The sequence below is a fragment of the Meleagris gallopavo genome, chromosome Z (genome assembly GCF_905368555.1).
Source record: "Meleagris gallopavo chromosome Z, MGAL_WU_HG_1.1, whole genome shotgun sequence".
NCBI classification, from domain to species: Eukaryota; Metazoa; Chordata; class Aves; order Galliformes; family Phasianidae; genus Meleagris; species Meleagris gallopavo.
This window is the reverse complement of record NC_139435.1, coordinates 47,355,666-47,380,570: the sequence shown is the minus strand read 5'-3', so window position 1 is coordinate 47,380,570 and position 24,905 is coordinate 47,355,666. Positions and strand designations below refer to the sequence as shown.

Below are 24,905 nucleotides of genomic sequence, written 5' to 3'. Positions count from 1 at the left end.
TTCTGCATGCCACTTACAAGTGCTGAAGAAAAGAACATAGCTCTCTTCTCTGTGAACATATAGATCTGTAATACGGTGTTGTTATTTTTGGTAGCAGATAATAAGCTTTCTACTCATTTAGTGATGTCTCAAGACTGAGACTTGTCAGTCATGTTCTTCTTGAGCTTTTCAATTTGCTGGCAGCTTTGTTTTACTGACAGAATCATAGAATCATAAAATCACAATGTTGGAAATGACCTGCAAGATCATCTAGTCCAACTGTCCTCCTATTACCATTGCTACCACAAGCACTAAGCTATCTCTCGTAGCTCCTCATCCAGACGTCTCTTGAACACTGCCAGGAGCGTCAACTTCACCACCTCCCTGGGCAAGCCATTCCAGTGCCTGACCACTTGCTGAGAGAAAAATTTTTTCCTTGTATCTAACCTAAACCTTCTCTGGTACAACTTGCAGCCATTTCCTTGGGTCCCGTTTGTTGCCTGGGAGAAAAGGCCAAACCCCTCCTCATCATAACCTCCATTAAGGAAGTTGTAGAGTGTAATAAGGTCTCCCCTGAGCCTCCTCTTCTCCAGACTAAACAATCCCAGCTTCCTCAGCCACTCCTCATAAGACTTGTGCTCCAGACCCCTCACCAGTTTTGTTGCCCTTCTCTGGACACATTCCAGGGCCTCAACGTCTTTCTTGTAGTGAGGGGCCCAAAACTGAACACAAAACTTGAGGTGCGGCCTCACAGTGCTGAGTACGGGCTGATGATTACCTCCCTGCTCCTGCTGGCCACAGTATTTCTAATGCAGGCCAGGATGCCACTGGCCCTCTTGGCCACCTGGGCACACTGTCGGCTCATGTTCAGCTGAGCATCAACCAACACCCCCAGGTCCCTTTCCTCTTCACAGTCATCCTGCCACTCATCCCCAGTCCCATAACGCTGCATAGTGCTATTGTGGCCAAAGTGCAGGACCCGGTACTTGGCCTTGTTGAACCTCATCCCGTTCACCTCAGCCCAGCAATCCAGCTTATCTAGATCCCTCTGAAGGTCTTCCCTATCCTCAGGCAGATCAACACTACCTCCCAGTTTTGTGTCAACTGCAAACTTACTGAGGATGCACTCAATCTCTTCATCTAGGTCATCAGGAAAGATATTAAACAAGATGGGCCCCAGTACCAACCTCTGGGGGACACGTCTTGTATCAGATCACCTGGAATTAAGTCCATTAACTACTACCTGCTGGACACAGCCCTCTAGTCAGTTCCTTACCCAAAGAAGGGTACTGTGTCAAAGGCTTTGCTGAAGTTTAGGTAGATTTCAACAGCCTTTGCCTCGTCTACTAGAATGGTCACCCAGTCATAGAAGGAGATAAGGTTGGTCAGGCACGACCTGCCTTTCATGAGCCCGTGCTGGCTGGGCCTGATCTCCTGGACGCCACACATGTTCCGTGTGATCTCACCCAAGATGATTTGCTCCATAACTTTCCCTGGTACCAAGGTCAGGCTGACAGGATCCTCCTTATGGCCCTTCTTGTAGATGAGAGTCACACTGGCAAGCCTCCAATCCTCTGGGACCTCTCCAGATAAACAGGAGTGCTGGTAGTTGGCAGAGAAGGGCTTAGTGATCATCTCTGCTAGCTCCTTCAGCACCCTAGGATGAAGCCCTTCCAGTCCCATGCACTTGTGACAGTCCAGATGGAGGAGGAGCTCTCTAACTGTCTCCACTTGAATCACCGGGGGTGTATTCTGTGGAGCTTCCAAGACTTCCAGATCAGGGGCATAAAGTGGCCTGAAAATAACTGATCTTCCTATTAAAGATGTAAAGAAGGCATTGAGGACCTCAGCCTTCTCCTTATCCTCAGTGGTCACATTCCCCACTGCATCAAGTAAAGTATGGAAATTCTCCTTGGTTCTTCTCTTACCATTGATACATTTGTAAAAGGATTTTTTTATTCTGTTTTACTGCATTGGCCATTCTGAGTTCAAGTTAGATTTTTGCCTTTCTAACTTCCCCCCTGCATACCTTAGCAACTTCCTTGTAATCTTCCCAAGTAGCCTGCCCCTTCTCCGAGAGGGCATAGACTCTCTTTTTCCTGCAGTCTCAACAATAGTTTGCAGTTCAGCCACACTGGTCTTCTTGTCCTACGGCTTGCCTTACGGCACTTAGGAACAGCCTGGTCTTATGCCTTTACGATTTCCATCTTGAGGAGCGTCCAGGCTTCCTGGACCCCTTTACTCTTAAGGAGTGACTCTCAAGGGACCCGTGCTGCAAGCATCCTGAATAGGTCAAAGTCCATCCTCTGGAAGTTTAAGATAGCAGTTTTGCTAGTTACCCTTCTGACATTTCCAAGAACAGAGAATTCTACAATTTCATGTCGCTCTGCCCAAGACAGTCCCCAACCTTCATATCTCCTACCAGTCCTTCTCTGTTTGTGAAGAGCAGGTCTAGCAGGGCGCCACCCCTGGTAGGCTTCATACGAGCTGTGTAAAGAAGCTATCTTCCACACACTCTAGTAACCTCTTGAACTGCTTCCTCTGCACTGTATTATATTTCCAACACATAGGATCCCTCTGATCCCTTTCCATAGACACTCAACTTTATCATTCCCAATTCCAAGCTTTTCAACATTAAAACACTCTTTAATATAAAGAGCCGCACCACCATTCTTCCTTCCTTGTCTATTCCTTCTGAAGAGCTTGTAGCCATCCATCTCAGCACTCCAGTGATGGGAGTGTTTCGATAATGGCAACTAGGTCATAGTTAGCCTGCTGCACAATCTCTTACAGCTTCTCCTGCTTGTTGCCTGTGCTGCGTGCATTGGTGTACGCAGCCAAGTCATCTGCCTCACCCCCAGCTCAAGCACTGTTCCCTTATGTTCATCTCTTGTGAGGCCTGTTTTGTCCCCTTCCTCCATCATAGCTAGTTTAAAGCTCTTTTGATAAGCCCTGCTAGCTCCTGCACTAGGATTCATTTCTCTCTTTAAGATAGGTGGGTTCCATGGACAGACAACAGGCCAGGGGCTGAGTAAACTGCCCCATGATCAAAGAACCCAAAGTTTCTGCCTTGACACCAGCCTGCAAGACAATTATTCGTTACTTGTGCTTTCCAAGCCCACTCCATGTCCCTCACTGCTCCTGAAGGTATAGAACAAAAGATCACTTGTGCTCCCACTCTTTGAACTAAATGCCCTGAGCCCCTGAAATCTCTTTTCATAGTTTGCAGGCTTCTCTGAGCAGTTTCATCACTGCCCACCTGAACTGTGAGTAATGGGAAGTAATTAGTGGACCAAACCAGCTTTGGGAGTTTTCTAATTATGTCCTTAACCCGGGCCCCAGGAAGGCAGCACACTTCCCAATGGCTCGGGTGCAGTCTGCATATGGGGCCCTCTGTTCCTCTGAGAAAGGAGTTGCCCACCATGACCACCTTTCTTTCTTTCTTTCCTGACAGAGGCCGTCTCAAGGCACAGAGGTGACTGCCTCACCTCAGGCTCCCTCCTACATAGATCCTCCCACTCACCTTCCCTTCAATTTCCAGCGTCTCAAACCTATTGCTTAGTGGGAGCTGGGGAAGTGGGGTAGGCAGGCAGGGGGGTTCTCATGACGCCGAGCTGGGAGCTTAACTTGGCTTAATTGAGAGATCAATTTCTCGAATTGATCAGATAGCTAAGGCTGATTTTTTTTTTTTTTTTGTCTTGTACATTCACAGTTTTACAAAGATAATAGCAGCAAGTATCTATCCTATGTAGAATGAGGTAACTAGAAACATGATGCTTTGAGATATAAATACATGGGATAGAGCGTAGAGGAGTGCATGGACGGGATTATAATGAATCGGTCATAGATTTGGCACGCGAAACCCTGCAGATATGAGCAATCCATGATCATTTAAAGAAACGCAAATCTGGAGCTGAGCAAAACTGGTTTTATGGATAATAAAGCAGACAAAGCAGTAGAAACTAACATACTTTAATGTCACCAAGTGTGGCAAATTGGGATAGCGTGAAGTTGCAAATCATTGAGGAAACAAACAGGTATAAAACCATGCTGGAAAATGAAGTCCCCAGATGGATCCTGGAAAGAGGAGGAATAAACCATCAAAAAAAACGTTACATACCTTCTGTCAAAGAATCACAGAAATTGGCAGCTTGCTGTAGGATCTTAAAACAAAACAAAACCAACAGCACTAGGAACCAAAGCAGTGGTGGGAAGGTGAGCATAACATCAGAAAAAAGGGAGAAATTAAGAACTGTATGTAACCACTTAAATTTCATTACTATTTACATTTATGTACTAGAATTGGGGCAATAATTATTAGACTCTTAAGATTTCTGTTGTGTCTACAGTGGATGTATCTCTGCTTCATACATGTTGTCAGATATCCATATGTATATACACACATACATAATGAATACATACACATATGTAACCCACCTGTAAATGGCACCTGTTCTGTGAAGACTTACAGAATGCAGACTTTTCCTCATAGGGGCTGTATTTTTCATTGTGTGATGGGCTATATGAACAAACGTTCTTTAACCATGCAGTCTTGTGGTACACACAGTCTTGCAAGATGCTGTGCTTCCTTCATATCAGATGCTGCTGCCTTTCTCATTTTCCCATGGGTAGGCAGAGCCAATAATGCTGTGTTTGACGGTTCCTGTAAGAGACTGTATACTCCTCTAGTATAATTTTTTCAGTGGGACCAATCATTTAAGCAGGGCAGATCAAACTTTCTTGCATTTGACATTGCTTTAGGCTATGTAATGCTTTCTTCTTATTCACTTAAGCTTTGTTTTGTACCTTTTTTTTGGAACTGGTTCAGAAAGTAAGTACTATGAAGTGGAAAGCTAAAACTTGCAGTGAACCTTTATTCTTCTACAGTAGTCAAATATTATGTTTTGGAGATAATTCTGTTGTAATTTTACTGTATGTTTAATTATTATTTTGGAAGTATTTATTATTCTATTCTTAGGAAGTTGAGTATTACTTCCATTTAGTTTTTTTTGAATAAATTAATAAAAAGTCAGAGTAATTGTGATTCTTTCTAATTTTATACTTTGGTAACTTTTGTTTTTATCTATATTTTCTCTGATTCTTCTGCATGGTATACTCAAAAATAAATGTTCACTGGAAATGTAGTTGAAATGATGAACATTTGAGTGACACATAAGGTCTTCTTTTACATTTGTAATTACTCCTTAGGGCAAGAATTTTGTGCAGATATTACTGGAGTCTGTAATGGAGCCTTACTCCAGAATGAAAATCTGCTGCTATTCAATTGATTGATTAAGCATTCAAATTTTTTTAGGAACAATCTGCCTTTAACTTCATTGCATTGTGGGGTGACAAAAGGCTCAACAAAACAGTTTGCTTAACACAGGGACCTTAAAACATCCTTTAGAAGGAACAGAAATATCTGTTCCACTTAACAGTCAGAGTTCAAAAGCACAGGTACAATGATTTTATGAATACAAAGCCTCCAGATATAAGATATTTTGAGTAGAATGAGGAACTAACTCTTGCAATACTGTCATTTTCCAATTTGCTAACTGAATTCCAGTTTAGATAAAGCTTAACTTTTTTTTCAAACAGTAACATTCCACTGTCTTGGCTTCAGGTTTATATATTTGATCTGCCTTCACCAATCTTGCAATGAGGCTTCCTGTTATCAGTCAAAACCAGACTGCTTTTGGACCATACTAAGATGGCTCAATGATCGTTAGAAAAAAGGGAAGATTTTTTTTTTCCTATTTCCATAAGTATTCTAAGGCTCTGCAAAATAAATCCTAGTGACAAGACAAGAAGTATCAGATTAAACCATGCTTGCAGATTGAAAGCAGATAAAGCTATTCTGGGTGACCAGGAAGGTAACAGTAACAGAATAGAGGTGATGCTGCTTTTTGTCTGTCTGGTTAGTACTGAAAACTAATGTATGCAGCTTATTTTTCCTTAAAAAGTTCCAGTGTTCCTGCATTTGGCAAGATTTGGTCCCCATTTTAGAATATATATATTTTTAAAAGGCACTAAGATTTCTCTATCTTATTATGTAGTTGTATTCAAAAAATAAGTATCTAGAAAGAAACATGTATGAAAGCTATATTCTGAATATTTTTTTCTAAAATAAGGTGAATGCATTTACTATAGAATATGCCTACAATTTCTAGAAAAGTTGGCACATAAGTAGCTGCTTAGTCACAAGATGAAGATGCTTTTGTGCTCGTTCATGACACTCTGTTCATGACTCTCAGTGCCAATTATTCTGAAGAATCCATACAAAATGAGTCTGAACTGAAGAATGGTTGAATTTACCTGTTCATTTTATATGCGTAAAGAAGAATGCAGAAAATTCTTGAGTAACGAACAAAGAGAACAGAAAGATTTGCCAGTATCTCTTTGATAAAATGCAGGAAAAGGAAACTTAGGCACATAGATAATTTTGTTAAAGATCAGTGATTCTGTAAAGCATGCAGTTTCAGGTACTTAATGAGAGGGTTGTGATCAGCATTGCAGAATTTGGTTGGAAGCATGTAGCTAGCAGTGTTTCCCAGGGGCCAGTGCTGGGTCTGATCTTGTTCAACATCATCAGTGACCTGGATAAAGGAATAGAATGCACCCTCAGCAAGTTTGCTGATAATGCAAAGCTGGGAGGAGTGGCTGACAAATCAGAAAGCTCTGCTGCCATTCAACATGACCTGGACAGACTGGAGAGTTGGGTAGGAAGGAACTTGATGAGCTTCAACAAGGGCAAGTGTAGAGTCCTGCAGCTGGGGAGGAATAATCACACATATTAGTACAGGTTAGGGGATGATCTGTTGGAGAGGAGCTCTGTGGAGAAGGACCTGAGTGTGCTGGAGGACAGCAGATAGGCTATGAGCCATCAGAGTGCTCTTGTGGCCAAGAAGGCCAATGGTATCCTGAGGTGCATTATAAAGAGTGTGGCCAGCAGGTGCATGGAGGAGATCCTTCCCCTCTGCTTTGCCCCTGGGAGGCCACATCTGGAGTACTGTGCCCTGTTCTGGGCTCCTCAGTTGAAGAAGGATGGGGAACTCCTGGAGAGGTTCCCATGGTGGATCACAAAGATGATTGTTGGTCTAGAACATCTTCCTTATGAGGAAAGGCTGAGAGGTGAGATTGTTCAGAAGAAGAGAAGATTAAGTGGGATCTTATCAGTGCTTATAAATATCTAAAGAGCAGGTGTCAAGAGGATAGGGCCAGGCTCTTTTCAGTGCTGCCCAGTGACAATACATGGGACAACAGGCACAAACTGGAATGCAGGAAGTTCCATTCGAACATGAGGATGAACATCTTTATTTTGAGGTTAACGGAGCACTGGAACAGGCTGCTCAGAGAGGTTGTGGAGTCTCCTTCTCTGGAGTGAAAACACCCACCTGGACACTTTCCTGTGCAACCTATTGTAGTGAACCTGTTTAAGCAGGGGCTTAGACTAGATGATGTCCAAAGGTCCCTTCCAGCCCCTAGTGTTCTGTGATTTGTCATTCTGTGAATTAACTAATAGACTTTTTGGGAAACGGCAATTTGTTGAATTGTTCCTGAGAACAACCACCTTGCAAAAAGTTAGTCTCTGTTTTTCAATACTTTATTCTTTTTGAAATTTTTAACTACTTGGAGAGCAGCTAGAGTTTAACTGCACTGTATAGTTCATGTATGAGCCCAATATAGGTCCAGCATCAATAGATAAGTTGCTAGTAAAAGTAGCTTGGGTTACTATAAAATGTCATTAAAATAATACTGTGCCTTCTGAACAAAGAGAAGACTGATTAATTTGAAAGGTTTAAATCTTCTGAACCTAGCAGCGTATCTGCGGTGCCATGGACTCATGTTGAAGTACCGGAATATATGGCCCTTAGAGATGTATGCTGCGGCAGATAACAAGGTATCTAAGGGCTGTAGGTCTTCGTTGTTCTAAATTGTAGAAATTATTTTATCAAATACAGACAGAATATGAGGAGGTCAGAGAAAGCAAAAGAATTCTTCAGTAGGAACAGTCTCTGTGTACATTTACGACAACGGCTATTTTTTCCACCATATTTTTTCTTGTTGTATATTCTATATATGACATAATCTAACACAAATAAAGGATACCTATGTAAGTAAACAGGTACATGTGTTGTAGTGTAGTCTGTGTGGGAGGTTTGTAGAATACTTAATTCTTGAGCTATCATTGTCATAGAAGGATGAAACCACAGTAATAAGCCTTGTGTCATGCAAAAACTGCTTAAGCCATTTTGTCATGTGAGTTAAGAAGATGAGGGATCAGATAAGAATCTGTTCTTCTTTGTTGTATTTTTTGCCCCCCTAAGATGTGAACTGTATGTCTCTAGAAAAAGTACTCTGGAAATTGGCCTGCAACCTTAACACTATACTGGCATTTTGTGAAGTTTTAGCTGTTAATTAGAAGCATTTCTGATCTGGGACAATTCAAAGGAGACATTTCAAAGACATCATAAAGCTGACTTTCTTACAGTGTATCTTCATTTAATTGAAAATTAGATCAAAATTCAACTCTCCAGTCCTTATGGATCAAAGTCCAACGCCATCACTTGTTTTTGTAGTGAATTTCTTAGTTATTTGTCATCTGGAAATCAATGAGCGCATCAAATGAAAGGACAAATTTCATATTGTGACCAATCCAACTGATAAGGATCATAAAAGGCTCTCTGCCATTCCATCTTTCAGGAATGGGTTTTCTGTTAATCACCATGCAGCCAGTGAGTACTCTCCTGTGTCTTAAAGTAGGGTTTTATGTTTCTTGGAAAATGAAAAAGTAAACATACTGAGAGTAGACAAGCTTGATTTGATCTTTAATAAAACGATAAGAAACAGTCTGAAAAAAGCAGTTTTCTACTATGTTTTGCACTGCTGATATGGAAGAATGGTATTGACATTCCTTTCTTAAACAATTCAGAAGGGGAGGGGAAACATTTCCTGAAGTATTGATGCAGTTATATCTAGAGCATCTCCCATATCTTGTCAAACATGTTATTGTTCTGAAATAATTTGCTACTGGTTGTTGGTTTCTCCACTCTGAAAGTAAGGAGCTGTATCTGGAATAGATTCAAAAGTTGTATTTACTTTTTGCGTTCAAAATGGAATTTTAAGAGTATGTTTTCTCTTGTTGTGCATCACATTTTTTCTCTAGTATGTAACGTATAGAAAAATACAAAGAAAAATACAAAGAATCAAAACAGAAGTGCCACTTTCTAATTCTTTTTTGTTTTCCTGAATAAAAGTGCCATTTACTGTTTTACTTAACTGTGAAACACGGTAGTGCTAAATTAATTAAGTGTAGTGGTTGTCATTCATTTCTCCCACCTTCCAGAACTGCAAAGTCAAAAGCAAAATATTGACAAACAGTGTAAAAAGCAAAATTAACATCTGAAACACAGAACACTTCTCAGTTTTTCGTATGTGAATTCATATTCATTAAGTATGAGATATATTATTTCTACCTTATTATTTTACCTTAGAATTTCTTTCAGTATTTCTTTCAGTATTTGATCTAAGGAGAATCCATAAAAGGCATAGTGACTTCAAAGTAATGGGAAGCCATAAAGTTTTTTATGTCCATTGTACAACTTTAAGAAAAGTAGAGAGTGTGATATGAACATTGGTATTCAGTGAAGTAATGAGAAGACTTTTTAAAAATGAAATAGTAGACTTAAATGAATATTTAATTTGGAATTCAAACTTGTTCCTGTGTGGACTATTGAACACTATACAAAATCTCTCCACAAATTCCCCGTTCTTGGATATATTCAGAATCTGCATAGACAAGGTCATGAACAAACTGCTTAAGTTGCAATGACTCTGCGCAGGAAACTTTTACTAGAAAATCTCCAGAGTCTCTTTCAACTTTATCTGTTCCAAGATTCTCTGAAAAACTGTCTTTAAAACTATTCATAAATGAGTTTACACTTTTGCTGAAGGGCTGTTTGCTGTTAATTTGTTAGTACTTGTTTAAATTCTGGATGATGGAAGCTAACAGTATGATTTTGGTCCTCATCGAAAGTACTGCATTCTGTTCTGGGCCTCCAACACAAGAAGGACATGGAGCTGTTGTGCATCCAGAGGAGGTCCATGAAGACGATCAGACGTCTGGAGCACCTCCTCTATGAGGACAGGCTGAGAGAGCTGGGTCTTTTCAGCCTGGAGAAGAGAGGGCTCCAGGGAGACCTTATAGCTGCCTTCTAATACTTGTTGAGGGCCTACAGAAAAGCTAGGGAGGGACTTTTCCTCATGGGAAGGTAGCGACAAAAAAAGGGGAAATGGCTTTAAACTGGAAGAGAATAGATTAACTAGAATATTCTCTCTATATTTTTATAAGATGGAGTTAGGTGATACTGTAAGTAGTGTACGTTGTTGTCTTATGGCCCTCAATGCACTGATTTGGATTGCCAAATCTAAATGATCTAATTTAGCAATGATGTAATACCTCTAAAAGAGCTACTCCTATAATTGTGTAAGCTGCAACACTAGACCATGCTTCTGAATAACTGTTTGGAAACTACAAATTAAGCATCTCACCAGCTTTAACCTTCAGCTTCTGTATTTACAGGCTCAGAAATACTGAAATCTAGGGGGAAATCAAATTCTTCTTTCATGGCTTTCACCTGACTTTTGGAGAGGTATCGACTTATTACCAGAAAAATTTCCTTAAACTCAGATCTGTTATTTTAATGGTATGTTTTATACAAGGATAGAAATAAAAGCCAATTCTTCTGCTACATATAATTAAAACAAAGGGGAAAACAATATCTTCATTTTCTTATCTTCTTCAAAGTTAATTTTCACATCTATCTGATATTATTATTAAATGCATGTATTTATAAATTAATGATTTAAAAAAACAAATTGTTTTCTTAATAATCTTGTGCTCTGTGTCTCAGGCTAATATTTATCACACAATATTCTGAGCTTTTAATTCACTGAATGAAATGTTTTCAATATTTTATCATTCTTATGCTGCAAAGAAGACAGATAAAAAAGTGAATAATCCAAATTATGTTAGTTTTCTAACTAATAAAACTGTATTATGGACCACTTAGAAGGGAAATCAACTTCTTGAATCGGTACATAGTGATAGGACAAGGGGAAATGGTTTTAAAATAAAAGAGGGAAGATAACACTAGATGTTAGGAAGAAATAATTTATTCAGAGAGTAGTGAGGCTGTTGCACAGGCTGTCCAGAGAAGCTGTGGGTGTCCCATCCCTGAAGGTGTTCAAGGCCAAGGTTGGATGGGGCACTGGGCAGTCTGAATTGGTGCTTGATCTTGCAGTTAACAACTCTGCCCGTGGCAAGGGGATTGGAATACCCAACTCAAGCCATTCTGTAATTCTATGTTATGTTATACTATATTACACTATATGTGTGTATATACATATATGTGGTAATGTCATTTCACCAGAAAAAGCAAGTGTAACTTACACTATAAAATGTTAGGTGAAAAATGAGTAAACCTAATGAAATTCAAGTAGATTAGAGTGTATTTTCTTACACTTTTTGGTAAATTGAATATGAAGGTGTGTAGGGTCAATACATTATTTTGAATCTCTTGGTTCCGAACAGTAAAAATTTTGAAACCTCCAAACTTACCCACATTGGTTCAGGGTGTGAATCTTGTCCCTGTACTAGCTAAAATACCCCTACTAGAGAATAAGGAGAAATGTGTTCTGAAAAATGTATTGTATATAAAGTTTATATATATATATCAAGCATCAATGTATATATATATATACATTTGGAGCTACTACTTGGAGTTACATTTATTTATTTGCTTACTTGTTTCTACGTTAAGAAGATAATTTTAAAAAGATTGAATGTAGATTTTTCTGCCTCTTACTAGTCTATAAGTACTTATGGTTTCTCCTATCTGATTATTTCAAATTAGGTACTGCAAAATAGAAGGTGTCTCTGCTGCATTCTGTATCTTCAGGTAATTATCAGCTTTTGTTAATAAAAACTGAAGTTATGTTGGCTGTTTTTGATTAAAGATTCAATTGAGAGTATGCTTACTGCTGAAATTAATTTCAGTTTGTAATTTCAAAGTTAGATCAACGCTCAACCCATGTGAGAATCCCTCTCACAGCAGAGATCATTTGCTTTCATTAGCTTACGAGACAAATGTAACTGCTGGAATCAAATTCTTATTGAAGCAGCAGTCTTGTCAGGATTTGAAATTATTTGCTATGAATATAATCTTTTTCAGATTAACTATTTGTCATTTTTGACTCTGATCAATATAGCAGGAAGAGTATTGGTTAGAATGTTTATACAAAACGAACAGTTTGAGAACACAACAGAAATTAATTTTATGTTTCAAAGTTAGATATTTACCTAACTTTTCCTCTCCACTATATATTATGCTTACTTCCTTATTTCAAAGTCCAACATATCATCTGCTCTAAGTGAAGCTGTATTTTAGTATACAATTGATTCACGACATCTGGAGAGATCATTATCTCATGTATTGTTGGCTTTTATTTATATCACAGCCCATTACATCTCACTTGGTTTTCTTTGTGTTGAGCCTGGGAAATCATACATTTGTGTAAAGAAAGCTGCTGAAGGGGCATTAAATTTTGAACTGAAGGCATCATAATGAGGAGACCTGCTGACAGTATTCATTGCCTAACACAGAGCTGAACACCAGATCCTGACAAATCTTTCTGCAAACATGCAAATTGTAGGATTGTTTCCCTTTTGTAATTACTTTCAAAATTTTTTTTCTAGTCAACACTCATGTGCTCTTGTTTATAGAGGTTGATATTCAATTAACTGTCATATTGCTATTCTGCTTGTCTACTTTCTCTTAGGAAAGGTGACACAATCATAGAATTTCCTAGGAATGAAACAATGAAACTGACAGAGCTTGTCCTATTAAATGGTTAAATCTATGGCTAACCTACTGAGCAGTACCTAAAACTTGGATGTCCAGTGTTTTGGCTTGCTTGGACCACATTGAGTGAAGAAAAATTGTCTTGAGCAACATCTATGAAGGCTGCTCCAGAAGTAATGTCTCCTAATTATTTCCTTGAAAGCAATAACAAATACAAAGACTACAATAGCACCATTTGGCGGAGCAAATTCTAAGCTACAAAACACTCTTTTTCGACACAGTCATCATCATTAGCTGTGCATTTTTGCCAGTGGTGAACAAGAGCCTGTATGCTGTGTTCAGAACAGTCTGCAACAGCGAATGGTGACTGTCACCATTACCATCACTGAAATATACAGTCCACCATCTCACTGTGCTTACATCCACTGTTTGGTCTGCTTGGGCATTCAGCAAGTGTCAATGCATGTTAGTGGGTGCCATTGTTTCCACATGGAGGAATTTAGTGACATGCCTTTTCTTCATACTCAGTTCCACATCGGATTCCTTTCCATCAGACTGCCCCTCTGCTGCCATCTGTCCACTCAGCAACAAAATGAAATGGTGTGAAGATTCAGCCTCTACTGCCTTACCACCAGCATCTGCCTCCGATGGTATGGACCGACACTGTAAAACAGGAGATATTTCTTTTAGAGCAGCCCTCATTAAAAATGTAATTTTAAATCTTTTTTTATTCCAGACTAAAATTTAATCAAAAATCCCATTCTGTGCCCCTGTTTCAGCCTGGGCAGTGCTGATGTCACTCTGCTGTGTGGCTGTTGTGAGCCATGGATGCACACCCATGGCCAGACTGGGCTGCTTGGTATAGCAGTGCCACTGGCATGGTAGTGTGGGGCAGGAGTGGCTGCAGGCGGCCCATAGCCATGGATTGAACATGATTGAGCTAGAAAGATCATAAATTAAAAAAAAGATAAAAAAAAAATGCGCATTGACACAAAAAAACAACAAATGACAGAAAATTTGCTTGCTGTGTTTGGTAATATTCTCTCATTGTGAGCAATGAAATACAAAGGAATGTGACCATACAGATAGCTAGCATACTTATGTTTCATGCCTGAACTCAGAAACTTAATCTTAGACTCTCACCATAGAGTGACATCTGAGACATGCTTTGAGAGCTATTTGAGTTTTAATTTCCTGTACTAGAAAATTAGATCTGCTACCTGTACATGGCTATATGCTTTAACATATCTACCAACTTGTTCTTTACAGCTTGAAGATATTCTTAATTTCTCTCAATGTGAAAGTTATTGTCCTTTAGGAAGGAATATGTCTCCTATATGACTTACAGCAGCATCTAAATTCTGGTGCCTTTGTAAGAATAATGTTTCACATTTCTCTCTTTTATTATTATATCATATTGGTACAAAGTCAAAAGGAATCCTCTTGCTTAGAATCTAAAGTTTGAGAATGCTTTTCCATTTTCTTACAAAGCAAAGAAGTATGTGTGCACATTACAAAGTACTTCTAAAATTCTAAGTTCAACTGTAAGCAAACTACGTATAAAAAAAGTGAAAGTAGTCTTTATTCTCTAGAGTTTTGAGTTTGATTTTTTCTGTTCTTTCTTATATCCTTCTACATGGTCTCTGGCTGCAAAACTCACATCACTGAATGCTAAGTAAATGGTCAATATTAACAAAAACAAAACATTTCCATACAGGATTATGTCAGTTTACAAGGCCCTGGGACAGTTCTCTCTTTTAGGAGCTATCAAAAGTGAGTGCGTTTGTGTTCGTCATAGAAGGTAGACTTTGGTGGTTGTTCAAAACTGCATTTATTTCAACAGATTCTTGCAGCTCCAAATTCAAGTGGTTGAATGCAGCTCTGGAACTCATTACTATGTACACTGCTTTATGGCAGTGATGTTCTGTGGGACTGCTAAGCTGCACAGTTTTCAGCGTTAAGTCAGAAAAAAGAATCTTCCCATAAAAAAGTGGTGTACAACCTTACTTAGGTGGAAAAGAAGAATCAAATTCTGTGCAGGAAGAAAAGACTGCAGTAAAGCTTATCTCTGTTAGCAGTTATCACTGTAGACCTTTCTGAAATATGCTGGTGAATACATAGAAATTAAATTATGCATGAAACAATTGGAAATGATCTTGAAGGTGTGACAACCCACAGATAACCATAATTCCTTATAGTTGCAAAGAATACACCTAATAAGATCTTTTTATGGTTTCTTAATCTCATCATTTGCTCAGAAAACCAGGAAGTCAAATTGATGCACTTTCTGTCCAAATTTTTAAGTTTGCTTATATTCACAGTAGTGCAAGCAAATTAAATGAAATGCATAGAAATGTCTGCAACCTAAATTTAATGATTGCCATACTAAATATTCAGTTGTGGTTGTCAGGCCGTGATTGCATTACTTCTCTCTTGTGGCACACTTCAGTCCACTCTTTTTTACGTTAGTCATCTTTAATTCTTGAAATATCCTTATTTTATAAATGACATATGGCCCTTTTTGAATGATAAAGTCATTAGTTCACACTTAAGACTAAATTTATAGTTTATGTTAAATTGTAAGCAAATTAAAAATGGACTATTGCAGGAAGCAAAAATGCAAATCTCTTTCCTCTGGCAAGACAAAATTAAAAAGAAAAGAGAGATCAAATATAGTAATCAGTTAGTCATTAAAATGTTGCCCCAAATGCTCCTCAACAGTGTTAATAATCATGGAGAAGTTATTATCCTTCCCTGATTTTTCAAGAAATGCACATAGTTTTAATTAAATATTTAATTTTCTGAATTCTTATCAAGAGAAGAAACAGCTTACAATGATGATTAGATTTAATTCCATTGATTTCTGCACCAAACAATAATAACCCTTTAGAACATTTCTGCTTTTATTCATGCCATTGTACAATGGTTTAAAAGCAAACAACAACAAATGATTAAAAAGAACCTCTGGACCAATTTATTATGAGCAGGAGAGCATGCTTTTTTCCATCTTCTTCAAAGAAATTTTCCACATGTTAATTTTGTTTAAAGCTTTTGTATTTCAAAGCTCCTGAGAAGTCAGAGAAACTTCTCCATTCCTCTCATTACAGTTTTCTTAAACATTTGCATCCACTGGAGTACTTAGAATTTATTCTACGGGGATAAGGAAAAATTTTGTGACATTTAAATGTTCAAATTTGAGAAGGAGAGAATTTTGATTCTTTTCATATGTGTATTTTTTTCTTCAAGACCTTTTTAAGGTCTCAGACTTCAAAAAAGTTTTTGGATTTCTGGGTAGATTCACCCCGGTAAGACTACAGTAAAGCACTTAAGAGAAAACTGGAGAAAACAGTATTTGCTAGAATGATGTTTGAACACCATGCCCGAAACAAATCTTTGTTAATATTTGGTAGTCCATGAATTAAAGCCAACACATAAAATGAGTATTGCATTTATTTGCTAGTTTGCATTAAGTCTACAGGAATAAAATAAATCACATTTCTATCACTTACCTATTCTTCCTTTATTACTGACAGCTGTTTTATTCTGATTTGGTTCATTTAAATACATAAGCTACTTACTCACTCCATTGCCACGGTGCTCTTTCCAAAACCTGGTGAAACCGTTTAGCAAATCTGATATGTATGCTAATGAAATATTAGGCAAAAAAAGGAAGCAGAAATACATTACTCAGAACATGACAGCTACTGTTATAAAAATAAGGCTAGCATACAAATATACATTCCAAAATGTGTAAATTTTAGGAAGTTTAGTTATATCTTCTCAGAAATGATAATCTTCTTTTGGAAGAAGATGTAAGGCATTTTGCCTCATGGGTATGAGCTCAAACCTTTCTGTAGAGCATGGGAAATCTGGACTTAAAATCATTCCTTTACAGAAGGGAACTGCAATGTTGATACCTTTCTAGCTGTCCTATTGTGCCAGAATGTTTCGGTGACCTTGCTTATTGACTAGGGGTAAAATAAATTGGCATTGTTTTGTTACTTTGTATTATTATTGGTTAACAATACATAGTATTAAATTGCAGTAATATAGATTTGGTATTGTGGTAAAACTTGTCAAGATAAGTTTTACCAACAGTTCTGAATATGAATTATATTTTAATATACTAATTGAATATGGCAAAGAACTGTTTTTGTGGTTTAATTCAGCAGGCAGTTAATCTATATATCACTTTTTGTTCACTTTCCTGCATTTCACTGAATAGGAGAGAAAATTGGAGAAAAAAAAGGGTAGAACTTGGGGATTGAGATAAAAGCTATTGAATAAATCAGAAAAGGAAGAGAGAAGTAGCAGTAACAATAATAATATGTTTGTGTTCTGTTCCCTCCCAGCTCCTTATGCTCCCCAAGCCCCATCTCTAGCAGATCAGTACGAGAAGCTGAGAAACTGAAATGTCCTTGGCTCTGTGCAGCACTGCTCAGCACAGCTAAATCATTGATGTGTTATCAGCACTGTTTCTCTCCTAAAGCCAAAACATAGCATCATGCCAGACACTGATGGAAATAAACTCTGTCCCAGCTTAAATCAGGACAACTGTGTAGCTGCTAAATAGAGAAACAAGATAGAATTTAAATGTCTTATTTTATGATGGCTTTCTTCTATGTGATGTTTCCATATAACAACTCACACTTCTGCTAGCAAGATTAGTAGAGCAACATTATTGAATGAACATCAATTTGAAAGAAATCTATGAATATTATCTTCTTATTTTTTACTAAGTAAAATCCAACTTACAGATTTTATGTTAAAAATCCTAAAATCTGACTTTTAGGATAGGACATTCTAAATGTGCTGTGCTGTCTGAACTCTGTAGACTGCTGTGCTGTCTGACTACCTGTCTCTGAGAATGGAGCGTCATGGGAAAGTGTTCAAAACCTGGTTACACCACAGCCCAAGATTCCTCAGAATAAGTGAAGGACATGCACAGAAACACAAATGCAATGAGGGTTCAAGTAGATTTTCATTACTTGTAAGCCTACATCTTGTAGCAAGTATATTGTAAATTTCTCTGATGATTCAGTAACCTTTAAAAGAAGAACCTTAAACTTTCAGTCAGCAAAATGTCTTTCTGATTAATTATATTTGAAGGAAGCTTTCAAGATCTTAAAAATTTCCCTATGGTATCTAAGTCTGAAAAAATGACTGAGTAAAAGACACAGAAGCACAAAATCTTACTTGCATAATGTTTTGCTGTCAAATGTATATTATCAAGAACAAACCTTTAGTCATTTACAAAGGAAGGAAATGCTTCACAGATAGGCTAATGGCAAGCAAGATGTCTACAGTGTAAGTCAGAATATGAAATTGCAGCACTAATAACTAGTATTACTTACTAGCACGAGAGCACGGTAACTTTCCTTAATAAACAACAGAATGAATTATATCTCCTCTCTATTTCTCCAATCCTCTGGCAAGCAAGTATGTATGAATACCAAAACCTGCTTTCTTGAAAGTAGTTCATGTTCAAAATTCATTCTCTGTAGTAGAATCTGACAGATGAATGTGTATTTGATAGACTGTATTTATTACAAGATGTATATATTTTTTTCCAGTCAGCAGTTTTACCAGTGCTGGTGCAGCTACCAGGAAGGGCTATGCGCTTAAGAAGATTGATTAGTTGTGTGACAGAGCAGCATATCTACTGCATTCCTTCCTATCGGCATCAGTGAGATGAGTGAGAAAAGCACTTCAATTCCAGAAGAATCTTGATTTTAATTGAGAATGGTAAATTTGTTGCAGAGTTTGTTTCTATTTTTTCACCCGAGTGCTATATTTCCTCTCTGCTGCACAAGAAAACATACAAGATGCCTTGATGTCTCCCCGGCTCTGCAAGCAGTTGCTAAGCAAGAAAAGGCAGTATAATCGGATAGGTCATGATGTATGGCTGTACTGAAAATTCAGCAGATAGATTCAGATAGAAAATGAGACTGGAAAGAACAATGTTAGCTAAGAATCACTGTGGAAAACAGCAAAAATTCTCTCGGTTTTGCAGCAGAGAAGCACGTGGTTCCCTCTGCAGTCTATAGCGTAAGGCTTCAGCTTTGGACACTCTCATTGTGTTTGATTTTATTGGATTTAGCAAACTAATGTTCTTTGTCAGATCATTCTGGTTGCTCTGGTTTTTTTCTCTGTTAGGCCCATCTACTATCTCCCTACCCTTGCCCGCAAGTCTGCTGCCTCATTAGCCACGAGGCCGGGCCGAGCGGCCGTAAACCTTCAACACTTTCTTTTTTATCCTTTCCCCCTTTTTTTGGGGGGGGCTGCAGCCCCTGTCACAAACACAGATCGGGAGATAACTCCATGACAGCTCTCAGCCTGGTCATGGCTGTTACTCAGACACAGCTCTTCGCAGTCTGTCCACTTCCTAACGTAGAGGACAACACCCCCTCCCCTCCTACGCTGTCTATCCCTTCTGAAGAGCCTGTAGCCCTGAATCACAGTACGCCAGTCGTGAGATTCGTCCCACCACGTTTCCCTGATAGCAACCAGATCGTTATTTTCCAAGCACATCATGGCTTCCAGCTCCTCCTGCTTATTTCCCATGCTGCGTGCATTGGTGGAGAGGCACTTCAGCTGGGCTTTCTGGCACACTACCTTTCTAAAAAGCCCTCCATCAAACCTCCAAAAGAAGTTTGAAGTTCTCCCCCACTGCTTCCTAGAGGGACATGAGAAGGTTTTGGACAGGGAGTCGGCAAAATTACCTCCTCTGTGGAGTTCCCAGAAGATCCTACCGCATCCTACGGGACAGTTTGGAGGTTTTTCCCCGCAATCTCCTGGCGCGACAGCAATCCTAAGTGTTCCTTTGTCCTGCCTCACTTGGCTCTCTTCCCCCATCGGACCTGGTATAAAACTCCAGACTACTTGCTCTACCCTAGCGAGCCTCACTGCATCCCCTTCCCGCTTCCTACCTAGTTGCAAGCCCTCTCAATGAGCCCCGCTAGCTCTTGGGCTAGGGTCCATTTCCTTCTTAGAGACAAATGACACAGGCCTGCAGCCATTAGACCGGGTGCTGAGTAAATCGCCCCATGGTCGAAAAGCCCAAAGTCCCTGTGGCGGCACCAGCCTCTCAGCCGCTTATCCCACTCCGTGTCCCTCACCACCCAGAAAGGATAGAAGCAAATATCAGCTGTGCTCCACTCCCGCGACCAACCGCCCTAAAGCCCTGAAGTCTTTTTTGAAGGTTTGCAGGCTTCTTTGAGCTACTTCATGGCTGCTTGCCTGACCTATCAGTAATGGGTAGCAATCAGAGGGATGAACCAGATCTGGGAGTTTTCTAGCTGTGTCCTGGACCTGGGCCCCAAGGAGGCGGCACACCTCCGTGGGTCAGTCGGGTCCGGTGTACATATGGGGCCTTCCGTTCCCATGAGGAGGGAATCACCAACAATAACCCTTCTGTCTGTCTTAGCAGAGGCAGTCTGGAGACGCAGAGTCTACTGCCTCGCCCTTGGCACTGTCTTAGGCAAAGCTTCCTGGGCCTCCTCTCTCACATCCCCTTCAATTTACAGTGCCTCGCCCACGATGCCGAGCTGGGACTGTCTTGCAGTTCTCCCTGCCTCTCAGGACCCCGCTCTCTGCCCGACAGTGACAGGACATGGGGTCCATCCCCCACTTTCTGGGAGGTGTCTCCCTGGCGCCTTCCTCTCAGGCATGCCTGGGAATTACTCCACCAGTCAATCTCTTGCTCTCGCTCCCTGATGGTCCTTAACCTCTGCACCTCCTCCTTGAGCTCTGCCACCATGCTGAGCAGGTCTTCCAGTCTTCCACCTGCTCACCCTCACACTCCCCGGCATCAGCAGGCTCAGGCACTCCCTGCAGCCGGAGGCCTGAACAGCCACATTCTTGGGCATGGCATCCATCTGGGTCACCACAGTCTTTGCGGGGCACGCTCATTGCCTGGTGGAGGCCGTGGTAAATCCGTGGTCTTGGAGAGACAGTACCTACTGCCAGTAGGTAAGCTGGTCTCCGGAGCTAGGAGGGACAGTACTTCTGCGCCGTCCTGCACAAGCTACCACACCTGCTGCTGCAGTATGCTGTGGCTGCTGCGCACGTGCTGCCTTCTCCTCACTGCACCTGGCGGGCAGCCATGCATTGAGGCCCTCCCATAAGCTTCTCCTAAGGCAAGGGGCGTGGATGCAGTTCCATTACCCTGGCAATGCTGACACCATATCAGCCACTCTCCCGAGAACCGTTGGGCTGCTCTGTTGGCTCGGGGTTCCCCTGGTAAAGGAACTGACCAAAACCCCCCCGTACCCTGCAATGAGTCGCTGCAATTCTGTCCGGGACGGCTCTGAGGCAGCTAACCTCGGCAGTCAAAGATTATGTGAAGTATTAGATTGTGTTATCTTGCATTCCAAAACCATATTTAGGAAATTGACTTTTCTCCTCAGATCGCTGTCGCTGTTTTGTTCTTAGGCCCATTTCCCATTTCCCTACCCTTCCAGCCTTCTCCCGTTTCCCCTTTCCCAGGATGTGGGTCTGTGGGTCCCCCGTGCCCGTTAGTCACAGAAACGGGCTGAACTGGCCTATAAACCGTCAATCCGCCTCCGTCCCCGCCCCCTTTTTTCCAGGCCATTGGGCCTGCGGGCATGCTGTCCCCCGTCACAGACACAGATAGATGTAAGGATAAGTCCACGGCAACCTCTGGGAAGGTGCTGGGGAGAAGACAACCCCGTGGTCTCAGCTCCTAACACTGCCCACCACAGGACAAGCAGAGAAGACTGAAGCCAACATGTGGGAAGTATATTTAAGGTTTATTTTTTTTGCCACTTGGAACCACAACCATCACGCCAGGATGGGACATGGCTGATTCCGCGCTGTCTTTGGGACTGGTTGTGGGGATGTCTTCTCTGATGCTGGAACCGGGAGTGGCTTTGTGTCTGGGCTGGTCCACCGAAGGATGAAGGCAGCATAGGTGGACTCTTTTCAAGGTTGATTTTCTTTGCCGCTTGGGACCACAGCCGTCACGTGGGGATGGGACGCGGCGGCATCAGCGCCGTCTTCGGGACTGGCTGTGGGGACGCCTTCCCTGATGGTTTGCCCGGGAGCGGCTTCGTGCCCGGGCTGGCCCCCGCTGCCTGGACCGGCTGCCACGGTCTCGTCGGGGCCGGCTGCGGGAAGTTGAAGCGCGACGCCCCACTGGGGATCGGCTTCGAGTGCGGGCCCGCCCTCGTTGCCTGGATTGTCTGGTGCGTGCAGGCAGAGGGGAAGCCCTCGAGGACCTCGGTGCTGCTGGTGTGGCCGAGGTGCGGGTGCTGCGTGGAGCACCTTGGGCTGTTGTTGTATGGCTCCCAGCATGACGCCTTCGGGGCTGACTGTGGGAGCCTGAGGCCCGACCTTGCAGCGGGGAGCGGCTTCTTGTGCGGCCGGTCCCCCGCTGCCTGGCACGCTGTGTGGGCGCAGGTGCCGAGGAGGTTCTGGAGGACCGTGCGGTCCCCCGTCTGCTGGGGCTCTGGGCGCCGGTCTCAGCACCTGCAGCTGGTGCCCGTCTCCTCCCACCACGTCCTCGGCGCTGCTGAGGGGTGTCCTGCTCCTCAGATGGGCTTGGGTGGGTTGCCCTCTGCTCTGTTGCAGGCACTCTGGGCTGCACACTGAGCTCGGGCAGCTGGGAGCTGCAGGATGGGCCTGTTGCTTCCTGGCTGGTGGGGCCAGAACTGGTGTTTCCAGGCGCCGGAAAGCTGTGGGATGGCCCCTGTACCATTTGGCAGGAAGTGCTGGGGCTGGCAGGATCGGAGTTGGGGCGGGATGCTGTAAGGAGAGACAAGAAGGTCAGCAGGATGCATCCCCACGGCAGGACAGGCTGCCATCCCTCATGGGGCAGAGAGACCGTGGCAAGGCTGCCCTGAGCACCCGCTGCCAGGCCTTGCCTGGCCCCAGTCCCGCGGCACACGGCTCTTTGCCTCTTACCGGTGCCCGCACCAGCGCAGGTGTCGCACTCCCAGCCGTTTCCGCGCATGGCCCAGAAGGAGCAGCACCAGTGCGTGCCTTCTGAGCCACAGGACCTGCAGAGCAGCAGCTGCCAGAGCCTGCGGAAGCAAACAGGTTGTGGCTGTGAGGACAAAGCAAGCCAAGGCAGGGAGCAGCCGGCACGGCTCTGGTGCTCAGCCCTTGCTCTCCCCAGCTTATGGTGAGGCTGAGATCCCTCGCAGAGCCCCAGAGGACTGCGGAGGTCACTCACCCCTTTTCCTGTGCCCTCTCCCTGCCTCCTCGGTAAAGGCACATGCTGGCATCGCAGCGCCTGTGCCTTTCTCGCAGCGACTGGTATGCTGCGTCGTCCCACCAAGATGGTCGCCTGCCAGAGAAGAGAGGGAACGAGATGAGTCCCCGGTGCCCCAGGTGTGAGGCAGATCCAGGGCACCCCCGTTCATCCCCCTTGAGCTCATTCCCAGCTGCTCCGTGAAGCTGAGACCGATGCTTGCAGGATGGCAAGGGGCTGGGCCTGCCGGGGCAGTTCGTGGGCAGGCACAGCACCTGTGCCTGAGCGTCTGCAGAGCCGGGCAGAAGGACACCAACCTGATTGGAATTTGGATCCCCAGCGTGGTCATTTGGGATCGAAATCGCCTTTTGCCTCCGCAGACGGGGCAGAAGAAACGCATGGTGGCAGCGTGCAGGGCGTGTTTCTACGGGAGAAGCACAAGCGTGAGCATGAGCGTGAGCGGGGCTGGCTGCTGCTGAGCACCAGCCGTGCCCGCGGGGCGAGGGGAGGGCTCCTACCCTGATGCAGGCCCGGTGGAACCAGGCCTGTTTGCACACGGGGCACACCATGGTGTGGTAGGACGTGCTGTCCCCCACGGGCTCCAGGCAGATGACGCAGACGGTGTTCTGCGACGGAGCTGCCTCCGCTGCCTGCTGAGGGCGATGCTCCCAGCAGAAGGACCTGCACAGGAGGACAGAAGGGACGGGCGTGGTGAGAAGTGCTGTGAGGAGCGCAGAGGACCAGGAAAGAGCGCCAGGCCTGGGCTCTGGCTCTGGCAGGATGCTGGGAGGTGTCGCTGCGGGTTCCTCCCTGGGAGGGACAGGGAGGAACGGCAGCTTGGCTGCTGCTGACAGCCCTTACCTGTGCTGCCCAAAGTATTGGGTGATGCACTGCCCGTCCTCGGTGCAGGGCAGATGGAAGCTGCGCTCACAGCCTGTCTCCGCGCAGCTGATGGTAGCTCCCCTCCCGCCGCAGACAAAGCAGTGCTGAAAAGAGCAGAGCGGTTCCCGTCAGCGGTGGGCTCGGGGCCTCCGCGCCTGGCCCCACTTCTCCAGGCAGGGCGCAGGGTGTGGGCACCGCTGCCTCACACTCTGCGGAGCGGCCTGGCAGATGAGGCTCGTCTGCTGTGGTGGGACTCTGTCCCGGAGCCGGTTGGAAGGGCCGCGATCGCTTTCTATAGGCCCAGGCAAAACTTTGGTGCAAGCCTCTGCCGGCACCAAGCTCCCCGTTCCGTTCACGTCCTCACCTTCTGGTCTGCCTGCTGGATGGTGCGCTGGACGGCACCAATGGAGAAGCCAAAAATTCCCCCCATTGGGCATCTCCACTCCAAAAGGCCATCGGCAAAGAACTGTAGGAGAGAAAAGAGCGGGATCTCGTGAGGCCAGCAAGGAAGGGAACGTCCCTGGCAGGAGCCCTAGCCCTTGAGGGAACTCACCAAGCAGAATTCGTGGGCACAGAGCCCACTGTTGGCAAATGTCCGCCCGCAGATGTCCGGGTTGACCTGTGCCCTGCGGCACAGCACGCACACTGGAGAGGAAGGAGAGAGCAACCGTGAGCAGTGGTGAGCACCTGGCGGGGTCAGGGCTGGAGGGGGTGGAGGGCATTGCAGAGGCCCAGCAGCACGAGCGGGCAGCCGGAGCCCAAGCTCGCCCCCTGGCCAAGGAGCAGAGGGGCCCTGCCTGCCCGCGGCGCTGGGGAGCCCCTGCCCGCCCCTCCCACCCCTCCCAGCCGCAGGCAGACCCCCAGCTGCTCTCTGCCCGGCAGTGGGGAGCCGCACGCAGGGACACGGGGCTCTCACCTGGTTCCCCAGAGTTGGGGGCCTCCTCCTTCTGTTCGGACATGATCGGCAT

The 24,905-nt window shown here is 43.5% G+C and overlaps 2 protein-coding genes and 1 long non-coding RNA gene across 6 annotated transcripts in view; 1 reads left to right on the top strand and 2 right to left on the bottom strand.

Moving 5' to 3' along the window:
- The window catches only part of LOC116217548 (uncharacterized), a 135,373-nt gene extending 117,171 nt beyond the window's left edge, over positions 1–18,202 (top strand). For 2 of the 4 annotated variants that reach the window (XR_014880486.1, XR_014880483.1), the window contains 3 exons: positions 10,562–10,631; positions 11,895–11,939; positions 13,371–18,202. This is a non-coding gene — a long non-coding RNA (uncharacterized LOC116217548). The remainder of the gene's footprint in view (positions 1–10,561; positions 10,632–11,894; positions 11,940–13,370) is intronic. The other 2 variants (XR_014880485.1, XR_014880484.1) reach the window with 1 other exon arrangement.
- A 3,647-nt stretch (positions 18,203–21,849) lies between these two features.
- Positions 21,850–22,863, bottom strand: LOC146542257 (uncharacterized; the record flags this gene model as incomplete). Its single annotated transcript, XM_085213609.1, has 1 exon — positions 21,850–22,863. A coding segment is annotated over one exon (1,014 nt), but the record flags the coding sequence as incomplete, so codon positions are not given.
- Positions 22,864–23,033: 170 nt separating this feature from the next.
- On the bottom strand, positions 23,034–24,905 carry LOC146542256 (uncharacterized). The gene is made up of 5 exons (XM_085214083.1): positions 24,854–24,905; positions 24,491–24,582; positions 24,302–24,403; positions 23,917–24,041; positions 23,034–23,736 (listed from the first exon to the last, which is right to left on the bottom strand). The coding sequence occupies exons 1-5, from the start codon at positions 24,903–24,905 to the stop codon at positions 23,034–23,036; spliced, it is 1,074 nt and encodes a 357-aa protein (XP_085070209.1).

What these genes read in the sequence shown, in the direction of transcription:
- LOC146542256 (XM_085214083.1), bottom strand. Translation starts at nt 24,905, where the DNA reads ATGCCGATCATGTCCGAACAGAAGGAGGAGGCCCCCAACTCTGGGGAA. An exon ending in GTGCCCACGAATTCTGCTTG is followed by an intron (nt 24,404 to 24,490) that starts GTGAGTTCCCTC and finishes TCTCTCCTACAG; the next exon opens with TTCTTTGCCGATGGCCTTTT. An exon ending in TCCAGCAGGCAGACCAGAAG is followed by an intron (nt 24,042 to 24,301) that starts GTGAGGACGTGA and finishes TGCTCTTTTCAG; the next exon opens with CACTGCTTTGTCTGCGGCGG.